Source organism: Podarcis filfolensis (genome assembly GCF_964270895.1).
Source record: "Podarcis filfolensis genome assembly, chromosome: 2".
In the NCBI taxonomy this organism is placed as follows: domain Eukaryota; kingdom Metazoa; phylum Chordata; class Lepidosauria; order Squamata; family Lacertidae; genus Podarcis; species Podarcis filfolensis.
The window spans coordinates 117045128-117063225 of NC_139605.1; the positions used below are offsets into that span (position 1 = coordinate 117045128).

General features: G+C 49.0%; 2 protein-coding genes across 2 annotated transcripts in view; one reads left to right on the forward strand and one right to left on the reverse strand.

Annotated features, from left to right (window-relative positions):
* Positions 1 to 14263: 14263 nt before the first annotated feature.
* On the reverse strand, positions 14264 to 17066 carry LOC310754223 (uncharacterized protein; the record flags this gene model as incomplete). The annotated part of the gene is made up of 2 exons (XM_083595898.1): positions 14264 to 15042; positions 16218 to 17066. The coding sequence occupies 2 exons, from the start codon at positions 17064 to 17066 to the stop codon at positions 15037 to 15039; spliced, it is 855 nt and encodes a 284-aa protein (XP_083452024.1). The 3' UTR covers positions 14264 to 15036.
* The window catches only part of MARCHF9 (membrane associated ring-CH-type finger 9), a 43649-nt gene continuing 42356 nt past the window's right edge, over positions 16806 to 18098 (forward strand). The window contains exon 1 of the mRNA XM_083599445.1: positions 16806 to 17948. Coding sequence (XP_083455571.1) covers positions 17559 to 17948 — 390 coding nt within the window. The 5' untranslated portion in view covers positions 16806 to 17558. The remainder of the gene's footprint in view (positions 17949 to 18098) is intronic.

Sequence of the window (18098 nt, forward strand, 5' to 3'; positions counted from 1 at the left end):
ATAGATATCAAGTACTATGAAGGCCTTGGCCAAAAAAGAAAATAAAATCTAATCGGGGGCTCTCCTTGAAAGACAGGCAATAAGGCCTCAGCTGTCTCCTTCAAGATCTTCCCTTCAGCTGTATCTCTGGCTTTGCAGCATTAGTTAAAGCTCGCAGTTTTTCTAGCCCAGTGCTTTTTCTCTAGGCAACCATGTCAACGAGACATGAATTGGATAGGACCGGACAGGCTACTTCAGAAAGGGTTGTCTGAAATATGTCTTGTGATGTCAGGGCAATTGATCTGGGCACCTAGAATGCATGATGAGGAAAAGCATCCTTTTCCTCTGGACTGTATGCACTTGGGGGCAGAGGATCCACACTGGGCTTCCTCAGCCTTTTGGTGCTCACATCCGAACTTAGGAACATAGGAAGCTGTCTGATAAGATGTCAGACCATTGCATATACTTTGAAGCCCAAATCTTCCACCTGCCATCTTCCTGGACACCTCCTCCCCATTTATCTCCCCATTATCACAAGAGAACGGCAGCCGCTTTGGTTGCCATGTGATTTCACTCTGCGATCCACCACAAAAGAGCATTTATTTATTTTTTGCATGATGCCCGAGGGCTTGAGCCTAGGGCTTGCCAACAGAGCCTAGGGCTTGCTGATCAGAAGGTTGGTGGTTCGAATCCCTGCGACGTGGGTGAGCTCCCATTGCTCGGTCCCAGCTCCTGCCAACCTAGCAGTTTGAGAGCACATCAAAGTGCAAGTAGATAAATAGATACCACTCCGGTGGGAAGGTAAACAGCATTTCCGTGCGCTGCTCTGGTTCGCCAGAAGTGGCTTAGTCATGCTGGTCACATGACCCGGAAGCTGTACGCCAGCTCCCTCGGCCAATAAAGCGAGATGAGTGCCACAACCCCAGTCGTCTGCTACTGGACCTAACGGTCAGGGGTCCCTTTACCTTTACCAAAAGAGAGCAGCAGCATGAAATAGCAAAACCCATACAATGAAAAATGAAGGCACCAGTTGATTCAAAACAACCAAGCAGACTCAGTTCACTCCCAGCGTCTCTCTGTATAGTCACACCTTGGTCTTAACTAGGTGTTCTATACCTGCTTATCTTGGAAATAAATGGGGCTTATGTCTAGTTGGATAAATATAGGGTTGCCCTGCTAAAGTGTTGACTCTGGGGACCAGGTGGGCCTACCTAGGAAGAGCTTGATGCCACCCAATTGATGCCACTATCAAAAAGGCCCTGCTCTTTGGGATATATCATTTGTCTTTAACAGGCTGCCATCCACAGCTGGGTTGTGATCTAATGAATGACCTTATGAGGAATGGTTGAGGGAGTTGGGTATGTCCAGCCTGAAGAAACCAGAAAAATGATATGCCGGGCATCTGTCACATGGAAGATGGAGCAAGCTTGTATTCTGCTGCTCAAGGACAGATCCCAAACCAATGGATTCAAAGGACAAGAAAGGAGATTCTGATATTATGAATGAAGTTCTGAGGGTGAGAGCCATTTGATGGTGGAACGGTCTTCCTTGAAAGCTGGTGGACTCTCCTTTATTGGAAATTTTAAAACAGATGTTGGATGGCCATCTGTCATGGATTCTTTAGCTGTGATTGCAGCATTGCATAGGGTTGGACTATATAAGCATTGGGATCATAGAACTCCACAGTTCAATGATCTACAGTAGGTTGGACAGTTAGTGCCACAGTCTCGCTTTGTGGAAAGGAAGAAGGAGACAGAAAACAAATAAAGACGAAAGCAAAAGGAAAGCAAGTAGATTACTGTTGGCCGCCTTAAGGTTTTCCGTTGAAAAAAGGGGGGGTCACAGAGGATGCCTATTTTCAATCTGCTTGTGAAAATTATCAGAGATCGCAAAGAAAGGAATATATGATAACAACAAGAAGATGAAGAAAGTAATAAAGGACTATCTGGATTGAACTGGATAGAACTGTTTAATTAAAGCAGTAATATAAGTGATGTTTGGACTCGTTCGGAGTTTTGGACTCGTTCGGAGCTTGATGTATGGGTGCCCCCAACAAAATTTAAAATTTGGCTGTGTAATTTGGAACTAATGTGATTTGGATAATGTGATGTGATTGGCCTGTTAATAAAAATTATTTAAAAAAGAAAAAGGGGGGGACAGGATGTTAGATGCCATCAATAAACAATATAACTTGAGTCAGGGCTCAGTAGATCTCAGCATGTTTAAAGCCCTCATGGTCCTAGCATTCAGCTTTGTTGCCTTTTGCAAACAAAAAGCCATACATTGAATTTAGAAGGCAGTTTTAAAACCTCACTGGAAATTTAATGGATAAAATAAAACTATTCTGTCTAATTTTTTCTGAAGTGCCAAATATGGATTTTCCTTGTGCATAATTTAATTGGGTTTCTGGCCAATTTAGCATTATACATCCCTACAGCATGCCATTCAGGTTGAGAATTAAGCAAGTGTTCAGCTACAAGTCTTCTTATAACATACCATTCATCATTTAGCGGGTCTGATGCATAACATTATCCTCCAACTCTTCTCTTTGCCTATGTTCAGAAACTCCAGGGAATTTCAGATGAAGGTTACTTTGCTTATTTTTTGAACTATGAACTCATTCTTTGCTGTAATATACATTATCAGGATAAGAGAGTGCTGGGTTGTTGATCTTGTATGACTCTGGATTTTTTTTTAAAGCATTTTCATCTAACCTTTGATCTTGTAGGTGATCTAAGTTCACCTTGTATGGTCTACCTTTTTTACACTATAATCTTCATTATCCACCAATATATTTTAAATGTATAAAGTTCAAGTGTGTATTTAGGATCACTTATCAGCTAAAATTAAATTAACAATTTGTCTACCTTGCAGGCTGGCTCAAATCCACCTAGTCCAGCTTGTCTTTGAGAAAATCCCAGCAAGGGCTGAGTAGTCCACTAGAAATTAACCCAATGGATCACTGGGAGAGTGCAGTATGCCTTTTGTCTAGTCCTGCTGTAAGACGACGGCATGAAATGACCTGAAACTAGCTTTCTGTGTTAGAACAGGTATGTAAATAGCCACTCAGAGTAAATGTCTACCCAGAAGTAAGCCTCACTGAGTTCACTGTCTCAGGTAAATATGCCAGGGATACAGTGGTACCTTGGTACTCAAATGCCTGGGTTCCCAAACATCGAAAACCCAGAAATAAGTGTTCCAGTTTTTGAATGTTTTTAGGAAGCCGAATGTCAGGCTATTGTTTCTGGGGCACCTGCACCAATCAGAAGCTACGCCTTGGTTTTCGAACATTTAGGAAGTCAAACGGACTTCTGGAATGGATTAAGTTTGGCACTTTTGTTTTTGCTATTTATTTTGCGTTTTTGAGGCTTTTTTGGTTAAATTGTTTTTGTGACTGTATGAAAGACAGGTCAGCTACTGATTGATTGATTGTGTGACTGCAGAAATGGATAAAAGCACTCCCCCCCCCCATCCAAACAACGACTATCATCAGTGCAGGTAAGAAAAAATTTTTTTTTTAATTTTTATCATCTACAAAACTGTCTTATTTATTTTATAGTATAGTACATTGATTACTGCTTTCATTTTATGGATCAATGGTCTCGTTAGATAGTAAAATTCATGTTAAATTGCTGTTTTAGGGGTTGTTTTTAAATGTCTGGAACTGATTAATCCATTTTGCATTACTTTCTATGGGAAAGCACGCCTTGGTTTTGGAACACTTTGGTTTTGGAACAGACTTACAGAATGGATTAAGTTTGAGAACCAAGGTACCACTGTACTCTGAAAAGGCAGTGATTTGGAGGAAAGCACCATATTGACAACTGAGAATTAATGGAGGTACAGGAAGTGATAGTAAGAAACGCATTAAACGACAGTATGGATGAGCCCTTACTTCATTGTAAGGAGCTGAGATGCATGATCATTAAAGGGGATTATGACAATCTCTTCTTTCAAATGCTCATTGAAAGAATGGAGAAAAACCCATCCATACAACATGCTTACAGGTGAAACTCAGAAAATTAGAATATCGTGGGAAAGTTCATGACATGGCTCCCCAAATCAACACAGACTGTGGAAACTTCCCACTGGACTTCAAGCATCTGGCATTGTGTGCCTCCCCATTCTTCCTCCAGACTCTGGGTCCTTGGTTTCCAAATGAGATGCAAAAACTGCTCTCATCAGAAAAGAGATTTGGGGAGCCATGTCACCAGCTGGTGTTGGTCCACTGTGCTTCATTAAGTCCAGGGTCAATGCAGCCGTCTACCAGGAGATTTTGGAGCACTTCATGCTTCCTTCCGCAGACGAGATTTATGGGGATGCTGACTTCATTTTCCAGCAGGACTTTGGCACCTGCCCACACTGCCAAAAGTACCAAAACCTGGTTCAATGTCCATGGGATTACTGTGCTTGATTGGCCAGCAAACTCGCCTGACCTGAACCCCATAGAGAATTTATGGGGCATTGCCAAGAGAAAGATGAGAGACATGAGACTGAGCAATGCAAAAGAGCTGAAGGCTGCTATTGAAGCATCCTAGTCTTCCATAACACCTCAGCAGTACCACAGGCTGATAGCATCCATGCCACGCCGCATTGAGGCAGTAATTGATGCAAAAGGGGCCCAAACCAAGTATTGAGTACATATGCATGCTTCTACTTTTCAGAGGTCCAATATTGCTCTATTTGCAGTCCTTGTTTTGCTGATTTCATTTAATATTCTAATTTTCTGAGATTGTTAATTTGGGGGTTTCATCAGCTGTACGCTATAATATCGCAATTATAACAAATAAAGGCTTGACATATCTCGCTTTGCATGTCATGAGTCTATCTCATATATTCGTTTCACCTTTTAAGTTGAATTACTGAAATAAACGAAGTTTTCCACGATATTCTAATTTTCCGAGTTTCACCTGTACATCAGCCTGAAGATGTTTATGAGTGCAAAAGGAAGACAGGAAAAATGAAAGACAGACAGACAGAACAATTGGTTGCAATATATCTGTGTCATCGGTTGATGACATGGCTTTGTATTCATTTCTGTATTTCTGCTTTAGCTCTGTACAAAGCCGTGTGCCTCCCACTGGCTTCGTGCCTTCGGTACAGCATTTCGGGGAATTGCCCTTGCGGCAAGATTTCAGCACCACGGACAGAGTTTTGCATTCTCTGGCCTTGCTCACTCTAGCAGAGAGCAATCGGTTTGACACTATGACATTTATAAGGAGAAATTGTTGCACTTACACACTAAGGCTTCTGCTTGTGTGTGTCGTCCCCCCCCCCCCGCCCCATCCTTTCCTTATGTCTTCCCTCCAAATAAAATTTGTCTGGTGGCCACAGTTCCTTCCTCCAAGACACAGCAGGAGTTTTGCTTTACAGGATCTTAAAATATTTATTTCTGGTTTTTTGAATGCCAGGAACAGACTAGAGAATATGGGATAGTTGCCACCAAAGAACATACAGCCCAGTAAACAAAATTTCAAAGCACATGAGAAAGGGAACAAGCCCCAGGTAAACATTCACCCAACCAAGATTTTGCAGCATATGGGCTCAGCTAGTAATTTATTCCATGTTTAATACATAAGTAGCAGAGACTTGGGGAATGATAGCATTGCAAACTGGCCTCATTGATTTTGATTGTTTGTTTATTCATGGTTTTGTTTTGTTTTTTCTCCAAATGGACCAAAGATCTCAAAGCAATTCAGCTAGTGAGCCTTCAAACTGTGCAACTTCATTCATCAAAGGAAAAGCAAGCAAGTATATTGTCCTAGAGTCACCAAATTGCAGAGTTGGAAGGGATCCCAAGGGTCATCTAGTCCAACCCGCCGCAATGCAGAAATCTTAGCTGAAGTATCCATGACAGATGGCACACTTATCCTTTATAGAGGTTGACACTACTTCAGCTTCCTGCTATAAATGCAATGAAATAATGTGGGCCAGGTTTACAATGAAGTCATAACAGGTGACCTAGTATGGATATTATCTTGCCATAATACCTAGGAAGTGTGGAATTAATGACCTGCAAATATAACAGTGTTTTAGCTGGACACTTTGGCCACAATCCAGCGCATAGTTAGGCATGCTTCATAATCCCTCAGAGGATGCCAGTGGCCTGGAGGAGTCTAATGGTGCAGAACACACATCATCTCATATCTAATTATTTATGCCTGAAAATAAACATACATCTTTCCACTTGCTGGACATCCACCAGTGAATAATGAACATCACATTTAGGCAACTGTCAACGCTCACCGGTGTATCTCTCGAGTTTTGGGCCATTTGCAAAAATTCATATTGAGCTGTCAACATTCTCGGACTGTCTTTATTTATCAAATTTTGAACCTTCACTGTAATGTCAGCTTTGCTGACAAAGACAAGCAAGACAAATCTGTACGTTATGGAATACCTCCAAGAAACCTATATGTATTCATGCCATACAAATCTGTTTTATTATCACAGTACACTATTCAAGCAGCACAGTGTGAAACCCAATGAAACGTAATCTGCACAACACAAAACTATTAGGGCGCTGTATCTTATGGTTCCATTCCACACATGTTTATTTGGACAGATGTCTCTGTATATTCAATAGCACTTGTTCCTGGAAAGGAATCCAAGGATATGAGCTGAAGGCACGCAATGTGGAGCTAAGCAGGCCTGGGCTTGGTTAGTACATGGATGGGAAACTGCTTTGGAACCCCATGTATGTGCCATGAAGAAAAAAGGTGCATAAATACATAAAACAGCGGGGGTGGGAACTTGTGGACTTTTCAGATGTCACTGGACTACAACTCCCATCAACCCCTTTCAGTGTGACCAGGCATGATGGGAGTTGTAGGCCAGAAACACCTGACCACAGGCTCCCCACCCCAAAATAAAATAAATGTGCACAGGATTGATATCATAATGTTGTAACATATCATTGCACGACAGTGTGTACTGAACTGCATCACACAATGCGGTACAGATTGCACTTTCCCTGCGCATGATCTCCACCAACAACCTCTGATAGTGGCATATATTGGTGATGGCCTGGGACTCGGGCTCGGACTCAGAACCAGAGGGGTCTCAGTCTGCACCGGATCCTTTGCCTCAGGCATCATCTGAACAAAGTCTGGGGCCTGATCCTGAAGAGTCCCAGTCGGCACAGGTTCCCCTGCAACAAGCAGCAGCTGGGCCAAGTCAGGGGCCTGAGCCTGCCCTGGCTCCAGATGTGGGGATTACCTCGTTGCCTTCAGCTGGGCCGTCACTTACAGCTGCTCCACTACCGGTTTGGTCAGGGGAGGCTGAGGCGGCCCCTGGGTCTAGTAACCCACCGACATCTCCCGAGCTGCAGAGACTAAGGTCTGAGAGAAGGAGAGACCTGAGTACTCACAGGAGGAGTGCTCGCCTTTGGGCAAGACAGGGAGGTGAGTCAACGGGGGATCAGGACCGGTCATTACCCCAACAAAGATAAAAGGCTGTCGGACCGCGCCCCAGGTTGCGGGAGCAACATTGCTGTATGCCAGATCCTGCCTGAGAGCCTGTACCTTTACTTGCCTGGTTTCCTGCCTCATGTCCTGCCTTGGCTCTGTCGGACTGACTACTAGTGGAACTTTTGGATTCTGGACCAGACCTGGACCATATTTCTCGGGTTACCCTTGGGGCCAGCACAATATTGCTATTGTGACAAGTAGCCAATGATGGCTTTTCTCCTCCACAAATTAGCCTAATCCTCTTTGGAAGCTGGTCTGAGCTGGCAGCCATGACCGCCTTGTGTGCTAGCGAATTCCATAGTTTTATGTCCAGCGTGTGAAAAAGTGTTTACTCTTCTCTACCCTGAATCTCCCAACCTTTAGCTTGGATGATTGCAAGTTCTAGAGATGGAGAACAACTTCTGTGATGCCAGCAGTTGCATTTTCTAATTTGTTTCCCAGTTCCCAAAGTGTGCTTCTTTTGCTGCTGCTTCTCCTGCATACTAGTTTCATGTTTTCATTGAGCTATCAGTCAAGACTTCTGTGGCACAATAGGTCAGTGCATCTGGCTGTAAATCAGAAGGCTGGTGGTTCCAGCCCACCCAGGGATGGCTGTGGGCAGGGGGTTGGACTAGAAGACCCCCGGGATCCCTTCTAACTGTGTTATTCTATAATTCTATCATATAAGTGCAAACGTTGACATGGGTCTCCCTGAACTCTCTTTACAATTCCTTTTGTTTGTAGCCCATGTAAAAATTCCAGACACAGCCCCCCACGTCAAAGGAGCCAACGGTGTTTTCTCTGGCAAATTAGTCTATTGGATTTCCATGCAAATCGTGCCCTGCATGATCTTCCTGCTGTAGGACAGAATGTAAATTTCCAAACGCCTAGAAAGGAAGGCAAACAAAAGCCAATGAGCTTTCAACGTGGGACAAATGAGAATGTGCACGCTCCCAAGGTCTGTTGCATGTTGCATCGAAACACAACTTCCAAGGTGAACGGTCCTCGCACAACAACCGTAACGTGCGTGAGGCAGTGCAGTGCAGCGCAGCACAGCAACAATGCAGCGGACCCCAGCATTGTCAAATGCAAAGCAGAGCACACACACACACACAGGGCAACGGATAAGCCATCCAAGGGCCAGTTAACATGTGTATGTAAAGGAGCACAATCGTCAAGGATGTTCAATGTGGTGAAATCCCAGGGAAGCTGCAGAATTTATCAAGTGATTATAATGCAATGCAAGATGGACCAACTCAGGAAAACTACAACATGTATCCCTTGGTTTGTTTTTTATTAAGAGAGAGATGAAGGAACTGTCAGGAGTGCATGCAGGAGCCAGGCCCTGTGACCAGTAGGGCTTCAAAGGACTGGGGCCTTCCTAAATTTGTTCTGGAGAGGCAAGGCACGGCTGCACAGGTGAGGCCGCTTGGTAACTCACTGCACCTGGTGGCAAGAGCCAGGAAGGGATATAAGGCCAGCATCTCCCTTCAGCTCTTTGCCACAACAATACGTTTCCTGCCTTGCTGCGTTTGGCTTCTTGGTCCTCAGACCTCGGCTTCTTGACTCCTTGCTTCTTGACCCTTGGACCCTTGACTTTGTGACTCCTTGCTTTTCAACCCTTGACTTCATGACTCCTTGCTTCTTGACCCTTGGACCTTTGACTTTGTGACTCCTTGCTTCTCGACCCTCGGACCCTTGACTTTGTGGCTCCCTGCTTCCTGACCCTCGGACCCCTGGCTGCTGGACTCTCGTTCCTGCTCCCACCCTGCCATCTTGCCCCCGGTCCCGACATCCTCAGCTGGGATTTTGATTGCCTGTAGACCGGACCCTGACAGGAATCCTGTGAATGGATTGGCTGTAAACAGGTGCTGCACTGTTGTAGAGGCTGGGCCCAGGGAAGAGGAGCATCCCTGCCCCCAAAATAAGGATAGACAGATAGAAAGATAGATTTCAGACTACTGGAACCATTAGGGGCAGGCTTTTGCACCTGCCTTGCCCCATCCTCTTGCCTGAGACCCTGAGAAGGAGGAGCGTCTGCCTAGACTAGGGCCCTTCAGGATTTAACCTCCTTCCCTCGGGCCTGTAAGACAGAGCTATTCCACCTGGCCTTTAATCTGAATTCAGCCTGATCTTTTCCCTTCCCTCCCCCTCCCCTTTTATGAAGATCACCCGCTCGGAGACCCCACAGCTAATTCAACCCTGGCCTCCTCGCTGGCCCAAGTAGGACCAATTCAGCCAGCTAGTCCTGGGGATTATCCAGTGCTTATTTCCCCTAAATTGATTTTTGAATTTTATTGTTATTCATGTTTTTATACTGTATTTTATGCTGCTTTTCTAATTGTTTTAAATTTGTTGTTAGCCGCCCTGACCCGGTTTTTGAACCGGGAAGGGCGGGGTATAAATAAAAATTTATTATTATTATTAGCAAAGGAGAAACTGCTGGAAGTCACCACAGGAACCATATTTACTCTTGCTCTGAACATTTTATCTTTGCATGGGGAATGTCCTTTGCCTTTCCGGCACACAGATGCATTTTGTCCCCCCCTCTTTAGGAAGCATTCAGATCTTTTTTCATTTTCATTGGTTGGTATTGGCGCTTGCGTGTCGTTTCTTTGCGAGCTGCCTTGCGGGACATTTTTGGGCTGACATTTTTGGGCAGCATATAAATAAATAGTAACGTCACTTTAAGATAACAGTTAAATCCAGATTCAAGTAGGTAGCCGTGTTGGTCTGCCATAGTCAAAATAAATTAAAACAATTCTTTAAAAAGATAGTTAAAAAGACTCTTCTTAAATCCAGTTAAAATCCACAGGAACACAGGAAGCCGTCAAGATCCCATCACACCCATGGGTCAATCTAGTTGAATATTTTTTTACTGGCAGCACCTGGAGACACGAGGGATTAAATCTGAGACATTCTGCATGGAGGGCTGACGCTCTGTCACTGAGCTATGGTCTTTCTGTAGAAGACTGAATGCCTGAAGATCTCCTAAATGCAATAATGCAATAGCTCCTATTGTCCAGACGACATAATTTTAACCACTGGGGCGCACTAGAGCATGATTATGGAGCATCAGGTTTGAAGAGAATAAATTATCCTTTGGACACATTAATGTCACCTGTAAGTTACCAGATTGTTGTAACCTATGCTGCCTATTTATGCTCTCTAGTTTCACCCTTAAGTCACCCAGAAGTGTCCTGCTTCTTGTTGTTGTTGTTTAGTCGTGTCCGACTCTTTGTGACCCCCTGGACCAGAGCACACCAGGCACTCCTGTCTTCCACTGCCTCCCGCAGTTTGGTCAAACTCATGCTGGTAGCTTCAACAACACTGTCCAACCATCTCGTCCTCTGTTGTCCCCTTCTCCTTGTGCCCTCCATCTTTCCCAACATCAGGGTCTTTTCCAGGGAGTCTTCTCTTCTCATGAGTTGGTCAAAGTATTGGAGCCTCAGCTTCAGGATCTGTCCTTCCAGTGAGCACTCAGGGCTGATTTCCTTCAGAATGGAGAGGTTTGATCTTCTTGCAGTCCATGGGACTCTCAAGAGTCTCCTCCAGCACCAGAATTCAAAAGCATCAATTCTTCGGCGATCAGCCTTCTTTATGGTCCAGCTTTCACTTCCATACATCACTACTGGGAAAACCATAGCTTTTACTATATGGACCTTTGTTGGCAAGGTGATGTCTCTACTTTTTAAGATGCTGTCTAGGTTTGTCAGTGTCCTGCTTACTCCACCCTTTCTCCCATGCTGCCCTCCATGCTTGCAGCCCTTTCCCAGAACACCTGCATGGCTCCCCCTCTTCCTTCTAACCCCTCTGCAAACCTGCCTTTAGCAGAGGCCTTTGCCTTAACCCCTTAATTGCCACCCCAGGCTCAAAGGAAGCCCAAGTGTGGGCCGTTGCATTTGCTCACATTCAGCTCTCCTTGTTCCCTTTCCCCTTCTCCACTGCTGTCAACACTTTTGACTGTAAGATCCTTGGGGGAAGAGTACTGTCTTCTTCATAGCCTTCCTGGGAACATCTTGCTCCATAAAGCAGGCACACTGAGAGCACTCTGGCAAGGAAGATGCTAACCAGAATGGCGATGATTCTCCTCCACACCCAACCCACCCTCGTCATGCGTGTCTGTATTTGTGGATCACTCCCTTCTTCACTCCATGGTGTTGCTGAACAGGTTCATCTGCCATCAACTGCCTCCTCCCACTCCAACCTCTCTGCCTCCCTCCAGGCTGGTGATGATGCCTAGAAAAGCCGCCCCCTCTATATCTGCCACCTCCTGCTCCTCCTTCCAAGTCCCTCCCCAGACCTGCAGTTTTCCCTTGCCCACTTTACCTAACTCTCCACTCTCTTCCCGCCACATACTGCCCTTTCCCATTTACTTGTCAAACCCTTCACGGCTCCCTTGACCAACTACATTCTTTCTGAGGCTCCCCTGTGGGGCTTGGGAGCCCAGTCAGGTCCCCCCTTGCCTGCAGAGCTGGCAGCCTCTCACCCTTTCTCAAACACCCTCCCTTGTGGAGTGTTCCCTCAGCCTCTTCTCCCCTCTCCTTGGGAGTCCTCTGGGCAGCCGCTGCCGCCGCCCCTGTAATAATTTATTATTTGTACCCCGCCCATCTGGCTGGGTTTCCCCAGCCACTCTGGGCGGCTTCCAACAAAGATTAAAAATACATTAAAATGTCACACATCAAAAACTTCCCTGAACAGGACTGCCTTTAGATGTCTTCTAAATGTCAGGTAGTTGTTTATCTCTTGGACATCTGATGGGAGGGCGTTCCACAGGGCAGGTGCCACTACCAAGAAGGCCCTCTGCCTGGTTCCCTGTAGCTTTGCTTCTCGCAGTGAGGGAACCCCCAGAAAGCCCTCGGTGCTGGACCTCAGCGTCCAGGCAGAACGATGGGGGTGGAGACGCTCCTTCAGGTATACTGGGCCGAGGCCATTTAGGGCTTTAAAGGTCAGCACCAACACTTTGAATTGTGCTTGGAAACGTACTGGAAGCCAATGTAGGTCTTTCAGGACCAGTGTTATATGGTCTCGGCAGCCACTCCCAGTCACCAGTCTAGCTGCCGCATTCTGGATTACTTGTAGTTTCTGGGTCACCTTCAAAGGTTACCCCACGTAGAGCACATTGCAGTGGTCTTGTCTGTCCATACTCCATTCCCAACAGCAAGGGCTGGTGGACCGGCTGGCTGGGCTCCCTCACCCACTTGTTTGCTTACTCAGAGGCCGCCTCAGCTCCTGGCAACCAGCACCCTCTGGCCAGTCCCAGAGGCACCATTCACCTGGGGAGCTTGTAGCCAGGGCTGCTGCAACAAACAGCTGTGCAAGCTTTTGGGAGGTAGAGACACAAGAGGGCATCAGAGAAGGGAGGGAAGGGAAAAGGGACTGAGGCCAGTGTTGCCCGTGGCCTCCCTGGCCATCATTCAAGGCACCCCAGGGTGGCACAGCACACTGGTTAAAAACCACTGCCTTAAGCTCTCCCTCTACTTCTGTCTCCTCCATCTAACACAACAGAGACTTCTGTATTCTCAGGGTGGTGTAATGGTTAGAATGTTAGACTGGGACTGGGGAGACAAAGGTTCATTCATATCTCCACTTAGCCATGAATGACCAATCTCTCTCTCTCCCCCCCCCCCCTCAGCCTAATATACCCCGCAGGGTTGTTGTGCAGATAAGATGAGGCAGCACAGCCATGTGCAGCGCCTGGAGCTTCTTGAAGGAAGTGTAAAATACATGTTGTTGTTGGCATCCATCAGTGCTCCTTCAGGGCAGAAGTCAAACCATAGGAGCGTTACAGCAGCCGCCGTGGCTATAGAGAGACGTATATGGGAGAGACGTGTTTTATTGCAGGTGGGGCAGATAAAGGCTGCTACAAGTACACCATAGTATCTCTTCTCTCCGCACTCCTCCCAGCCGTCATTCCTCCTCTGGTCATTGTTGTGGATACATAGCCTGTCTGTCTCCAGGTGCTGCAGTTGTTGGCAAGGGATTCCCACACGGTGGATTCATGTTGCCAGTCTTCATGTCATGTTTGCAGACATATTTACTCGTAAGGCAGTCTTGGTCTGCCAACAGGCCTGGTACCTGAAACCAGCTCCTACAGAGCACGTCCTTGGAGATTCTGCCATCTTTCCTCCTGTGTACATGACCAAGGCAGTGTAGACGCCGCTGAGATAGGAGTCCGAATATGTTGTAATGTAATCTATGGTATATTTTGGAAAGTTGTCTGCCTATGCATTTGGGGCACCTCTTAAGATAAAGTAAAGGTAAAGGGACCCCTGACCATTAGGTCCAGTCGTGACCGACTCTGGAGTTGCGGCGCTCATCTCGCTTTATTGGCCAAGGGAGCCGGTGTACAGCTTCTGGGTCATGTGGCCAGCAGGACTAAGCCGCTTCTGGCAAACCAGAGCAGCACAGGGAAACGCCGTTTACCTTCCCCCCCGGAGCGGTACCTATTGATCTACTTGCACTTTGACATGCTTTCGAACTGCTAGGTTGGCAGGAGCAGCGACCGAGCAACGGGAGCTCACCCCGTCGTAGGGATTCGAACCGCCAACCTTCTGATTGGCACGTCCTAGGCTCTGTGGTTTAACCCACAGCGCCACCCGCGTCCCAACCTCTTAAGATACCATAACCAAATTTGGCAGGATGGTTCCAGAAAGAAAAGAGAAGGTTTCCATCTGTTTGGATACAATTGGACACCATTTTGAATCAAGATGGCAGAATGAACTATCAAACTGCACTGATTTTTTGGTTTCTTAGAATTCCCAAGCAACAACAGGTACAAGGCTGCTAGTAATAAATAAAATACATTTTTAAATGCTTACACAAGCACGCATGCACGTAAAGCTCCATTCTCACCCAGTCTCCCCATCCCCGCTTGCAAGCATCCATGTCCCAGGACTGCAATGAGGGAGTGCCATGAATGGAGGAAAGCTGGGACAGAAATGTAATAATAAATACATAGCAGGTCATCATCTGTATCCCAGATCCCTTACTGAGCTCTCCCTGGACTCTGCTCTAAATCTGTGTGGCTGTGCTGAGATTTGCATTACGTGAGTCAAGCTTAGCCAAAATACTTAATTAAGGCAGTGATTTTATACACACCTACCATATCTGGGAACTCAGTGGAACTGAGGACAGGGTTGTAAATAGCAAATTTCTGCGATCTCAAAAATAGCAGGAAATGTTTGTTCTGGTTAAGTCCTACTCAAATGTGTGGGACATACACTGCAATCCTAAACTCCTTTACCCAAAACTATTCCTGCTGAGTTCAGTGGAATGTGTCCATGCCGTAGTGTGTTTAGGGCTGCAGCCTTAGTTGCAAATAATGTGCCTCATTGACAGCTGCCCTGAGAGCGGGGAATAAATGCTTTGGCTAAATAAGAAGGAACACATTTCAACGGGACTTAAACCAGGCATGGAATTCGGTGCAGGGGGGCTCAGTTGGGTCTAAACTACCTCGTTATTTCTATATTGGGGTCTTGATACTTAACCTTTTACAGGACTCTCCATATGTTTTGGGCTGTAATTTCCCCCATCCCTGGGCACTGGCCATGTTGGCTGCAGCTGAAGGAAGCTGCAAGCCAGCAACATCTGGACGGCAACATGTTGGCTACCCCTGGGTAAACAGAAAACAATAGAAACAGTTAGAAAATTAACAATCGGTTTAGACACACACACAGCAGGCTCCATAATTCCTCCGTTTTTTTAAAAGAATACATTTTGGCGGGGCTGGGTATTTAATGTCAAGTGTTTGATGGCCTGTGAGAAACTAGAATTGTACATGCCTGGTGTCATCTGTGGGCGCCCAGAATTATTGAGTTAAATTGCACCCCTGACTTAAAGCAGGTTTCTCTGGATTACCCAAACCTCTACTCTAACAGAGAAGACAGCTGTCATTCGTTTTTTGTCATGTGATTGGGAGAGCAATTCAGCCTTGTAACGGATGCTGACATTGTTTTGGGAAGGCTCCTTGTCAAATTTTGATTCTGACACGCTTGCCAAACTTCATGTTTCAGCTCTAAAGCAGGTGTACTGTAATATAGGTGAGGCTGAGGAAGGGATGCCATATGCCTCTCTTTCGGCACCCCCCCCACCCCAAATAAAAATCTGTGTCATTATGGATATCTCAAGTCCCTTTGTTCTTAAACACCACACCCTGAGCTCCCTATGCATAGTGAGGCATATATGGAGCTTTGGCAGGTGGAGGCAAATTCCTAATCCGATAGTTCAGTAGAACTGGAATCCTACACACAGGATTGGCCAAGGTGCAAACTGGGTCAGGGCGCAAATACTGCGAGTCTTCTTCCTCCTGGGGAAGGGAAAGGTACGCTGCTGGTTTCTAGTGCGGATTTTCCGCGGATTCCAACCATCTCTCCAAACGGTCGCATTTAGAGATGTGATTTTATCAGCCAGATGGATATAGCAAGCCGGTTTTCTTAATAAAATAAAATAAAATGTAACATAAAATAAAATGGCTTCTTTCTCCCCCCCCCACCCGAAACCCCTCCCCTGCCTCTATCTAGGAATCTCTCAGATGTGTCTGGATGGGGGGAAAGGGGAGGAGGATGTCTGCCCGGGCACTTTTCACATTTCCCGGGGACTCATTTTTCTCCCCCCTCCACGTGGTCGAGGTCGGTGGCGCAGCGGTTACGCACCAGCCCCTCGGTTTGGGGCCGCCGCCGGCCCGCCTCTGAGCCCCGGAGTCCCCTCCCCGCGCAGACATCCATCCATCCAGCCACCCGCTCCGCGCTCTCGCTCTCCTCCCGAAATGTTTTATTTAACATGCTGTACCGGAAGGAGAAGCCATATTCCCCAGCCTTGAGCCGCCGCCACCGCCGCTGCCACCGCTGCCACCCTTGCCATCCGGGCTGCCGCGCGCCCCAGCCCCCGGACCTCGGGGGCGGCTGCAGGAGGCTGCGTAGGGGCCGCTGGCAACCCCGCGCGGTGGGGGGCGCCCGGGGACGAAGCCCTGTTGCATGCCGGGGGGCGGCCGTATAAAGAGCCGCGGCTTCGCCAGGGGCCGCCGCAGAACCGGAGCCGCGCGCCCCGCGCCGACGCCGACACCCGATCCAGGCGAGCCAAGCTTGGGGCCGAACGCCGCCCGCCTGCCTTCCTGCGGGAGATCGGCTCGAGCGGAGCCGGGATGCGGCTTCTCCAGGCCCGCTGGCGCGGCTGCGGCTGCAGGAGGGAGCGGACATGCCCGTAGCTCTGCAGACAAAAGAGCCGCCTGCGATTGCAGCTGCCCAGCCGGCCCCCCGAGGGGAGGAGGCGGCGGACAAGGGCCTGGCGGCGGCGGCTAGGCGCGCTCCACGTCCCGGAGAGTAAGAGGCGCCTCGTCCGCGCCCGGCAGCAGCGGAAGAGCGGAGAGGAGAAGGAGCCTCGGCCGCCTCCACCCACCCGGCCCCCGTTCCGCGCTCCTCTGCGGAGCCGCTCGCAGGCCCCGGACGCCGGGAAAGCTTTCCTCTCGCGCTGCCAGCCATGGCCCCCGGGAATCCGGACGCGAGCTGTCCGAGAGGGGTCCGAGAGGGACCTACGGAGCGCGCCGCGTCCTAGGGGAGGCAGACCCGCCCCGGAAGGGAGCGGAGCGCGCCTCTCGCCCACCGCGGCCGCCTTTGCGCCTCCGCCTTCGCCCCAGCGCATCCCCTGCGCCTCTGGCCAGGCCCACCCGTCGTACCCCTCCTCACCCCCCCCTGCCCTTATCCCAGACCCCCAGCAACAGACTCCCCCGTCCCAGGATTAACCCCCTCGCCATCCCCCCTCTGGAAGGCCTTTCTTCTCCTCGCCCCCGGCTGCGCCCCTCCGTTCCTTCCCTGCGCCCCATCACCCCGGGTACCCTGCACACACCTGTAAACGCGCAGCCTTCCTTTCTCCCAGCGCCGGCGCCTTTTGTGCCCGAGATGTGGGTCCCGAGGCTGGCCCCCCGCTCGGCCCTCTGCGGCCCCCGGGGCTCCCCATTGCCGCTCCTCTCCTCCGCTTCTTCCCCGGCCCCCGATGCGGGGCAGGGGCACAGCTAGGCGCCCTTGGCCCTTTACCCTTCTCGTCCCCCCGCCCCCTCTCCTGCCGCCCCCCAAGAAAGCTAAACACTGCCGTCGTCGTCGTTGCTGCTGCTGCCGCCGCCACCGGGGGAGGTAAATGATGTTCAAGTACCGGATCCGCATGTTCTTCAACGAGCTGAAGCTGCTGGTGTTGATGCGGCGGGGCCGCCCGGAGCCCGAGCCGGGAGCCGGGGGAAGCCGCGGGGCGCTGGGCGGCAGCGGCTGCGGCTGGCCCCCCTTCGCCGACTGCTCGGCCCGGCAGGACGATGAGGCCGAATACTATGGCGGCGGAGGGGCCGAGACCCGGCCGCGGAGCCTGGCCCTGGAGGAGAAGGACCCCCGACCCCAACCCCCCGGGCAACAGCCCGGGCAGCAGCCCGCGGCCGGCGGGGCGGGGGGAGCTTTGGACTCGGTGTCGCTTAGCAGCAGCTTGGATAGTGGCATGAGGACCCCGCAGTGCCGGATTTGCTTCCAGGGTCCAGAGCAGGTCAGTGGGGCAGAAGTGCGGCGGGGGGGGGGCTAGTGGTGGGGGGTTGCAGCGGGCTGAGTGTGGGGTGCAGCTGGATATGGGGAAGACCCTCTGCCCCTGGCACCATGGCCTAGTGGTACTGACCTGGTGGTGGAATGCCAGGGGATC